The sequence below is a fragment of the Sinocyclocheilus rhinocerous genome, unplaced genomic scaffold (genome assembly GCF_001515625.1).
Source record: "Sinocyclocheilus rhinocerous isolate Xijiao unplaced genomic scaffold, SAMN03320098_v1.1 scaffold524, whole genome shotgun sequence".
NCBI classification, from domain to species: domain Eukaryota; kingdom Metazoa; phylum Chordata; class Actinopteri; order Cypriniformes; family Cyprinidae; genus Sinocyclocheilus; species Sinocyclocheilus rhinocerous.
In genome coordinates, this window is record NW_015628336.1 from 156,426 (window position 1) to 167,026 (window position 10,601).

Below are 10,601 nucleotides of genomic sequence, written 5' to 3' on the forward strand. Positions count from 1 at the left end.
GCTGCTTTAGAACATTGATTTTGAAACTTGTGAATCCATTAGAATCGTTAGAAGACAGAATGGCGATTCATATATGAATAGATTTTTACCGTGCACCACTAGTTTTCTCTTCCTCTTCTCTAAAGCAGCAGCTGCCTTTTCCCGAGGGCGGGGTTTATCAGGGTTTGTGATGTCATGAACCCGGGAAGTAACTTGTTGTAGTCCCTACCAGCCGTTTTTGTAGGCATTAAACTGCCAGAATTTTAAAAGACGATATCTCCGTTTGCATTGATCTTTCAGCTTCGTAACTTTGCAGATATTGTTTATGCTCAAACAGCAACATTACACACTAACTAACGTTAAAAAAGTGAAATCGCAATCAACCACCCCTTTAAACGGAATTTGATGCTTCAAATAATCCAACCTGTTTGGTGCTAATGATTACATTTTGGTTTCATAGTTTCTCCTGACACAGTCAAAATGAAAACTGAATGGTGAAAAGACTAGATGTAACAGATAATAGAATTTAGGCATTGTCTGACCTTGGTAATAAATGCTAACACAAGTTATGAGAGCTATGATCGACAGCCACTCCAATCAACTCCAAGCTATTCACATTCCTCCAAACATGGCCTTACTGAACTTTAGATTTGGAGTTGATTTTTACAATTAGTTCCTATTTCTATTAGTTAATGCATTAATTAACAATAACTAACAATGCGATGCATTAGCAGCAATGCAACAATGCACTAACGAGCAATGCATTTATTATGGTATTTATTACATTTAGTTAACTAATGTTAACAAATGGAACCTTATTGTAGAAGTGTTACCAAAAGAACACATTGATACAGCTCAGCTAATTATTTATCAGATTTGCCTAAAATAAACAGGTACAAAACAAATTAATCAGTGGCTGAATTAAAAATGTAAAACACTTTCAAACATAAAACCAGAAACTGAGTAAAGCAGCAAAGTAACTTGATTTATTGATGTAATCTATTCATAAAGAACATGAGCAAACACAAATAGCATATAAAAAAAAAAATAAATAAATACACACAGTACTTTTAAATGTACCAAATGACATTGCTTATGAGGGCCGGAACATTGAAAAGTACTAGTTGGCAGACTTGCGAATCACAGGTTTCTTTTACAGACTCCTGCTTGACTCTGAGCACATGCTGTCTCCTGTACATCTCGTTTATAGACTCTCCATTCAAATCAGAGAGCTCCTAATTCACACAGTAAATCTACAGTTTTCCGGTGGCAAAAGCCCCCTCCTGGAACTGAGGGATAAAGCTTTTGAAGTAAGCCCTGTGGGAGAGAGAAAACGAGAGTGAGAGAAACAGAAAAGAAAGAGAAAGAGACACAACAACAGCAGTGTCATGTTGAAACTTACATGTGAATCACCCTGAACTCCTGACTATTAACTTGACAAATTACTAGAAAAACGATATTTTCGACTTAAAGACTACTTAATTCAACGTGTTAATATTTATAATAACATTTAACTTTATAATTACAATTTTTAATGCTGGACCACAGAATTGGTATAAAGAATCATTAAATTATGCTGGTATTAATATTGACTAGTTAAGTTTTTAGTAAATTTTTTTGTATTTAGCATTGCTACAACACATCACTTATATATGTTCAAAAAGTAAGGAAAGACAGACTACAACCGATCATGCCAAATTACAGAAAAGACTAAATAAATGTCCATACAAGCTGGTAAAGTTGATAAGTGCATCTACATTTTTATTCTCTGCTTGATTAAAGCTAATCCAGAAAGCCAAAGGAAATGTTATCCAAGCAGAGATAAGATACGGGCCAAACACAAACAAAAGTAATGCATTATCTTTAACACTTATCACACTCAGGACAAAGAGTGCTCTCCAGCTATGAGGTGTGGCTGGGCAAAAAGTCCAAAGGTGAATGCTACACATTCCAGAAGCTTCCAGAAAACTCACTTTAACTGCATTCAGGTCACCATTATATATAAAGTGGAACCAAATGAGAGGAATACAATTTCACAGGGAGAAAACGATCGGTTGCTCTTTGTAAGGAGGATTCATTATTCATTTGTTCTTACTTGGCTCGCTTGGCCATCTCGTTGCCGTCCCAGCGCGGACTGTAGGGGTAAGATTTCTGCACCTGAGAGTAGAGCTGCCCACTGCTGGTGAAGTGATAGATAGACTGAAACGTGAGGGTGGGTTGATCTCGAGGGAAGTACAAAGGCAGGTCCACTACAAGAAGACAGCATGCAGAACAGCTCAAACACAGATCACCCATAACAGAAATGGTGAAGCATGAAAAATACCACCATGGAATAGTTATAGAAGTTCATATTTTCACAATACAGTATATAATGGCAACTTAGCCTCAGTGAAAATACGTGACTCTGGCTTCATTTCTGCAAAAACGTACAAATATATACAATTCAATGCAGACTTCAAGAATCTAAAATGGCACGGTTGCTTCAGCAAATGCATTTTTATCTGCAATGGAGAAACAAATTATATCACCTATAGTGCCTTTTATGAATGTGCTACCGGAAAAGTGCAGCAAAATGTACCTGGAACAAGTTTTTTTTCCCAGAGTCACATATTTCCAATGACCCTGGGTTGCATAAAGGGGACATGTTTGTGTATCTCACCATGGACCAGGAAGCAGAAGTCTTTCCACATGAGCAGAAGGGTGAGCTTGGTAAACCCAACAGCATCATACTCTACCACACCCCTGTGTAGTCAAAATAGAGAAATATTCATACTTGATGATACTGCTGTATAAAAATATAAGATAGCAAGGACAACTTGGCATATCCCTGTAATATTGCCATGATTGGCAATATCTGTACTATTAAAAACTTGACTTCAAAACGACTGACAAAGGAGTCAAACACACAGTAACCCCCAAAAAGTATTTGGACACTTAAGCTACAATTTTAATCATGTAATTATTTTGTCATCTAATGCAATGACATTCAAACATTTTTATGAGCCCAAATACTTTTTAGGGTCATGGTATCTTCTGGGCCATTAGCAGAGGATATTTAATATCATAATTGCAAAGAGAACAGCACTGAAGTACCATGAGATATGAATAATGCGTCGTCCTACTGCGTTTTTTAAATCAATGTGCTAGGTTGTGCCTCTTGCCAGACTGCGTTGTCTGACGACGTATTAAGGTGTGTTAATAAACTGGAGACATCTTGGTGCCTTGTGTATTAGAGCCCATTATAAAGCGGCTGTTTGTACTTGTTTATGAGATTAGAAGCAGAATTATCCTAAGTAATTAAACAAACGAAAAAAGGAATTAATGTTGGTAACTAATTTCTCATGATCACAGGGGCGTGGTGAGCAGCTATACTGGTTACCACTTCAGGTATAGACTTGCAAGGCCAGTTTTATTTATTCATTGTCTTGATTTGGAGGGTTTTATATCTCAAGTGTATCACATCACTTTTAGCTTTCTATTGGGTTAACACTTTATATACAAAAACCTAACAATGAATTTGAATTTGTACAATTCTAGATCACTACTGAAATTAGTAATAACACTGTTAATTGATTAGGCTCCTTTTATGATAAATTGCTGGTGTTTCTCATTTTTAAGTTGTTAAATGACTGTTAAATGGATATGGTTTACTCTAAACGTCACAGAGATAAATTAAGCAGTCTTTAAAGGGAAAAATGAACTCACATTCCAAAGTGACTGAGAAAAGCAGCAATGTATTCTCTCCTCTTGTGATATCCTTGAATGACATACTGAACCTGTGTTAAGAAAAAAGCAATAAAGAATCAAATGACAGTGTATCAGTGGAAAAATAACAAAATGAATGCAGCTGAAAAAATAAAAGTCAATGCACATCAGAAATTTTTTTACAATGTAAAAAATCTGAACAGAATTGAGATGGATACTGACACTACCTTTGCAAAATCGACACTGTTATTCAGTTGAGTTAACATTTCAGTTAACTGACTTGAGCTGAGTAAAGTCACGATAGTCTTCTGTAGAGCTGCTTTACAGCTGAAGTTGAGTAAGTTCCGTAATTGATGAATTTTACAACATTAACGGGCCATTCACACAAAACACGTTATTGCTTTGAAAACAGTGAAGTGCAGAAAAAAGCAAAGCCTCAAGATGTGTTCTTTAAAATCTGAACTTACTTTAACGTCAGTGCTGTGTTTCTTGCTGTGCGCAAGAGACACCGCAAAAGACGCAAGACATTGAGTGCAACGGTGGAAATGGAAAAACATGCTCTGTTTGAACGGCCCCTAACATTATTGTTGTTTTCCTGTTTATTAACATGAAGCTTTTTTTAAACAATCTGTATTTTATAAAATGCTATATAAATAAATGTGACTTGACCTGACATTGTCAGAAGAAAATATTTGCCTGAGCAAGTGATATGAGCAAGATCTGAATGAGCAGGTACATTAACCATTAGGCCAGGACTCTATCTGTGTTGTCTTATGACAGGAATCACTTTTCAAATTCAACAATTTCTACTAGAATAAAAACAACAACAACTGTATTTCATAATCACTTACACATGATGCTTTTTTGTGTGAAAGGGTGGTGATATATGGAGCTCATACTGTATCTAGGGTTCTACACTACATTTTTAGCAAGAAAAAAAAGTCTGCTTGAAAGTCTTTGCTTTCATGCCTTGTTTATGAGATTCAGCATCCAGGAAAGGTGTTTGCCTAACCAGTGTTTGTTACCCTGCGTGACAGATGGATGGCTTGTGGCAGTCAGAGAGAGCCATAGCTCTGACCTCCACTGGATGCAGGTGAAAGACCCTCAGGTCCCGAACTGCTTGATGGTGACCTACACTCACTGACCTCTTAAGATGTACATAAATAACCCCGAAGTTAACATATGTTCTGGCAGACTGCAGTTCCCTAACTGTATGGCTGAACATTTTGGTGGTTTAATGCCAATATTCCATTTGTCACCACAAAACATTCTGGAGGAAATTTGTTGATCAATCTTATGCTGATCAATCATATGCTATAGAGGAAAATGCTAGAATATGTGAAAGCAACAACAGTTGTTTTGTTAAGTAGATGTAAGCATTTGTATTAGAGCCCTGCATTTCAGCCCGACTTTTTTACGCCCCTAGGGCCGGGCTTCGGGACAATTTTAACGTCATAGTTCAGAGGCGGGCTGGGCATCGGGCTTGTTTCAGGCTTCTCCTTATTTTTATATTTTAGACATCTATCAATTAGTGATGAAAAAAAAAAATGTCGGACTCGGGCCGGTAATTCTGATAAGCTGTCGGACAAGGGCTGGGGGCTAGGGCCTATATTTGAGGCCCGTGCAGGGCTCTAATTTGTATGTCTCTGAATCTCTTGCACTGATTAAATTAGCAGAGTCATACAGTTTGACTAAAACCATACACTCTAAAAAATGCTGGGTTAAATACAACCCAGTGCTGGGTAAAATAGGGACAAACCCAGCAATTGGGTTGTTTTGACCCAGCGGTTGGGTTTTGACACTTCATTGACAATAGTACATATATGGAATTATTTGTGGAATGAGAGGTGAAAATGGATTTAAGACATAAAGGCCAGGTTCAAACCTGCAGTTCCTATGTGAGCACCAAGGCTTGTCATTGTTTATATCAGTTTTTTTTTAGTTATACTATTTTTCACAACTTTTTCTTTTAGTCAAAGTTTTTAGTCTTTTGACAAAATTATCCATTAAATTTAGTTATTAATGTTATTCAATTAAACGTTTTACTTCAACTTTTTGTCAGGATCTTTGCCTGTGTTCCCGTCTTGGTCTTTCAAGACAAGTACTCTCATTTTAAATTGTACTTCCCCAGTGTTTCTGTGCTCTCCTTCTGTGTTCAGTTTCCCCCTTGTTCCTTTGCCTACCTTGTTTGTTTTCCCTATTAGGTGTCATGGTAATTCATTAGCTCCTCCTCTTGTTACCCTTTAACCCGTGTATAATATATACACCCCTATGTTTCTTTGTTCATTTGTCAGGCGTTGTTTCTTGTAGATGCTTGTGTCATATATTCCTGATTTGCTCCAGTTCCGTGTTATCTTGGTTTACTCATGCTATGCTTTATTCCATTTTGTTATTAAACCTACTCTGCATCAGGATCCGTCTCATCTCGCTTTTGTTACCCAGCATTTCACTTTTATTCAATTTAACAATTTAACATCTTTTGTTTGCGACAATAGCAATTTGGTTGACGAAAAAGTGCAAAATTGAACAACATTTCATTCATTAATTTAAAAGTATCAACATTCAACAAACATTTTCACATTTTGGCTTGTCAAAACAGTACTCCAAAAATGATAGGAAGAGACATGGTGAGTACTGTACACATTACACAACAAGAGCTGGAATCAAATTAGCATCTTCTGTGTATGAAGCAACACCCTACATCTCTATTAAGCCAAGACTCTCACAAGGTGAAACGATTTGCAGTTGTGCAAATTTTTAAACGGATGATGGAAAAAGTTCCTTGTCTTTTCAGCACTGATCTATTCGATTAGATTAGTTATATCACTCAATACAGTGTTTTTCACATGTGAGATCAAGAGAAGAGCAGCTACAGCAGATGTTGGTGTGTATGATGTGTGACGTAAGAATCAATACTGATCTCTGTTTCTTGACTCACATCAGAAAGAAACATTATGCAGCTCAATGCAAAGTCACTCACATTAACACACACACACACACACACACACACAAACTTGTTCTTTTTGTTTCTCTAAGCCTTGATTGTTTAGAGGAGGTGTGTCAGGAACTTTGGATCAGTGAACTCTACACCCACGCATGGAGTGTGGGAGATGCTGACAGGTGAGATCAGTGATCACAGAACATGCTCTATGGCAAAAGTTCAGAGTTCAGCTTCCGGTGACTGTGTGCTCATTCTGGAATAGAAAATACCATTCATAACAGGTTTTACTAAACGGATGATGGAAAAAGTTCCTTGTCTTTTCAGCACTGATCTATTCGATTAGATTAGTTATATCACTCAATACAGTGTTTTTCACATGTGAGATCAAGAGAAGAGCAGCTACAGCAGATGTTGGTGTGTATGATGTGTGACGTAAGAATCGATACTGATTCTTGACAGAGAAGACCCACATCAGAAAGAAACATTATGCAGCTCAATGCAAAGTCACTCACATTAACACACACACACACACACACACACACAAACTTGTTCTTTTTGTTTCTCTAAGCCTTGATTGTTTAGAGGAGGTGTGTCAGGAACTTAGGATCAGTGAACTCTACACCCACGCATGGAGTGTGGGAGATGCTGACAGGTGAGATCAGTGATCACAGAACATGCTCTATGGCAAAAGTTCAGAGTTCAGCTTCCGGTGACTGTGTGCTCATTCTGGAATAGAAAATACCATTCATAACAGGTTTTACTACCACAGATGTGATCTGTCATAATAGTGTCACTTTCACAAACATGACGTGGGTCATGAAACCTGCACCATATCTGATCTGAGAGCTGCAGCAGAGTTGAAAATTATCAGTGAATAATGGTTTCAATTTCGGTTTGTCACCACACATACTACAGAATGCTGCTGTGATGGCATATTTTTGTAGGCCAATCCAGAAGTTGGCATCACCGTGGTACCCTCAGCAAAAACGCAATGCTATTATTAATGAAGCTCTGTGACCAACACGTTTATGATTCTTAAACATTTTGTTCATCATGATTAACAAATGAACACAACTTTTTTTTGAATTTTGGAGCCTAAATACAATCTGCAAAAGTAAAAAAGCTAAACAGGCTTATAAAAGAAGTACATGACGGTCTCATGACTTCAACGTCACTAAGCTACCAACAACACTTTCAGTCTTTATTTAAAAACCATTTTCCTTGAAAGTTTGATTAGAATCGTTGGCAAGAGCATGAACATAAATGCAAACGGGCTGTAAAAGCGGACTAGTGAGAAGATTAGTTTTCCTGTTTGGTGTGATGATATTTAATGACCCCAAAAACCTCTGAATCAGTACACTACACTGCAAGCACTGGAGTAGATATAAGCACTCTGAAACACATAAACCCCCTCATTTATATGAATCTAATTAGTCGAATATAAACTTAAACTGGGGGCAAGAAAAGTTCTATGTTGTCAATTTTGTCATTTTCAAGTAGACTAATGTGTGACCCTAGTTCAGGTAAGTGTGTCCTGAGGAGCTGGGGCTACTGGTGGGGCATGAAGTGGAAGATTGGAAGGGTTGATTATTCATGCTGTCTGTGTGGATATGAGGAGTGGGGCTGAACTGAAGTAGAGATGTCAGGGGAAAGGAATGTCAGTCACTCCTCAGGCTAGTGACAGTCACATTTTCTCCATCTTATTTCCGCTTGTCATAAGGCCTTGTCTAAACTGATCAGAAATGTACATAAACAAATAAAAACACATGCATGCGAATTCATACAAGCGCATCAACTTTAACATCCGTACACATCATTGTGTACTATAAACAAACCCACACTTCACTGATAGTGTAACCTATAGTAATTAAATGAAGGAACACACACACAAAAAGTAAGGATTATTCTTTACCTTGTTTGTGAGTAATTGGCACACTTGAGGCACATAGTCAATGAGGCAGCCTCCACTGGGGAATGCTGGGATATGTAATGCCGAAGATCCTCCAAGTGCACTAAGAGAGAAAGAGGAAGAAATAAAAGAATACAAAAAAAACCCAAAACTTTTTAATACAGTCCTACATGCCTTAAAAGGAATAACATCATTGACAGTTCCTTTATCTCATATAGCAATATCAGTGTTTTTGGAGGTCAACATTCGGTGAAACCGTAGAGCAGCTGATCTTCAAGCATCACTCCCTACATACTCCTCTGTTTTCAGTTTGGGGTACTTCAGACTAGAGTACTTCATTAGTGTGCAGAACATGGAACAGCATTTCCACCCATTTCCATAATTATACAATACATCTTTATAACTACTATTTTTCACATTTTATAATATTAAAGGGGTCATATGATGCAATTTCTATGAACTAACAAATGGAATGGAAATGGAAATGGAAAAAAATACAAATAGATAGGATTCTAAGAGAACACTGGAACTTCAGATCAATGAAGTTCATGAAAAATATGATGTAGACGTGGAAAAAAGAATGTCCATTAATGGCTTGGTTTGGTTTTTTAGATGCTTATTTTTGCCTGGATAGTCCTTTTATAAACAGCTGAAAAAATGAGGGGAACGATCTCTAAATAAATATGAAGGAAGATTACAATACACTCTAGTTAAAAAGGGAGAGGAACAAGGAAACATTTCAGATATTCTGTCTAGTCTCTGAATATATGAAGAGTAGCAACTAGAATCCTCTGTCAGTTGGGTTTAGATCAGCAATGCCCCTGACTGACAGAAAGATTACCTTTTGCTGAAACAGTCTTTGGCAATATACAAGCATGGAAATGTCATTCACGTCCATCAAGCTCCTGAAGTACATTCATGGACTGTTTAAAGATGTTAATGCACAGACGTGTTATTTATTAACTGCAGAAACAGGAAATGAAGAGGGACGCCACTCAAATGCTATTCAGCTGTCAATTCACCATCGGGCTCAGTCATAACACAATGATGTTGCTGTGCTACAATAACAATAGAGCAGCATCTCCATGGAGATACAGCTTGATTCTGATGTGTGTGATGCTTTCCTGTGCAAACATTGCTGGCGTGGTGTTAAGGTGTTCTGTATGGTTGTCAGTGTGTTGCTTCGTGGTTACTAGGGCTTTCAGAGTGGTTGCTAGGCTGTTAGTAAATTACACCACTAATATTATGCTTTGTTCCAGCATCTACAGGTTGTGTAACACCAGCAGACATAAGCACCCCAGAGTAGATGAGAATTTGCCTGTTGGAATAGGATAGGCTTATGGGGATATTTGTTTAATAGCTATTTGAAGCGACCAAGAAAAATCTCAGCAGGCGATATTTTTAGGGAAGATTATGGAATTACAACCTTGAACTGAAGTTGTCAAAGAATATTCTGTTCTGACTTGCTTGAGCAGATACTATAGGGATTCACTGAAGCCAACAGACAAAAATATGCAACAAGCTATGTAAAATAAATATTATGAGAATGGTATTATATCTAATATATCTTGAATATAGTCACAGGTCAACTAAAAGATGCTTTAAAGTAGTAGTTCACTTCCAGAATGAAAATTCTGTCATCATTTACTCACCCTCTACTTGTTTCAAACCTGTATGAGTTTTTTTCTTCTGTTGAACGCAAAAGAAGATATTTTGAAAAATGGTAGTATCCGAACAGTTGATGAGCACCATTGACTTCCATAGTAGGAAAAAAAAAAAGGGTAACACTTTATTTCGATAGTCTACTTTTAGACATTCTATTAACAGTAAGTAACTTTGCAACTACATGTCAACTAGCAGTTAGTAGAGTATTAGTAGACTGTCTGCTTAATATCTTCGAACACTTTCTTTGTCAACTTATTCTACTAACCCTAAACCTATGGAGTCAAAATAATGGAACGAATCTTTTTTCGAGTCATTTCGTTCATTTTGGCAAAATATAATTAAAGTGTTACTTCCCTAACACGTCTACTACTTACGCAAACGTTGATCACACTACAAACAATA

The 10,601-nt window shown here is 37.1% G+C and overlaps 1 protein-coding gene across 1 annotated transcript in view; it reads right to left on the reverse strand.

Moving 5' to 3' along the window:
- Positions 1 to 1,034: 1,034 nt before the first annotated feature.
- babam2 (BRISC and BRCA1 A complex member 2) overlaps positions 1,035 to 10,601 on the reverse strand; it is an 87,136-nt gene continuing 77,569 nt past the window's right edge. Inside the window, exons 8-12 of the mRNA XM_016548926.1 lie at positions 8,538 to 8,637; positions 3,685 to 3,755; positions 2,639 to 2,721; positions 2,075 to 2,228; positions 1,035 to 1,296 (exon numbers count right to left, since the gene is read on the reverse strand). Coding sequence (XP_016404412.1) covers positions 1,233 to 1,296; positions 2,075 to 2,228; positions 2,639 to 2,721; positions 3,685 to 3,755; positions 8,538 to 8,637 — 472 coding nt within the window. The 3' untranslated portion in view covers positions 1,035 to 1,232. The remainder of the gene's footprint in view (positions 1,297 to 2,074; positions 2,229 to 2,638; positions 2,722 to 3,684; positions 3,756 to 8,537; positions 8,638 to 10,601) is intronic.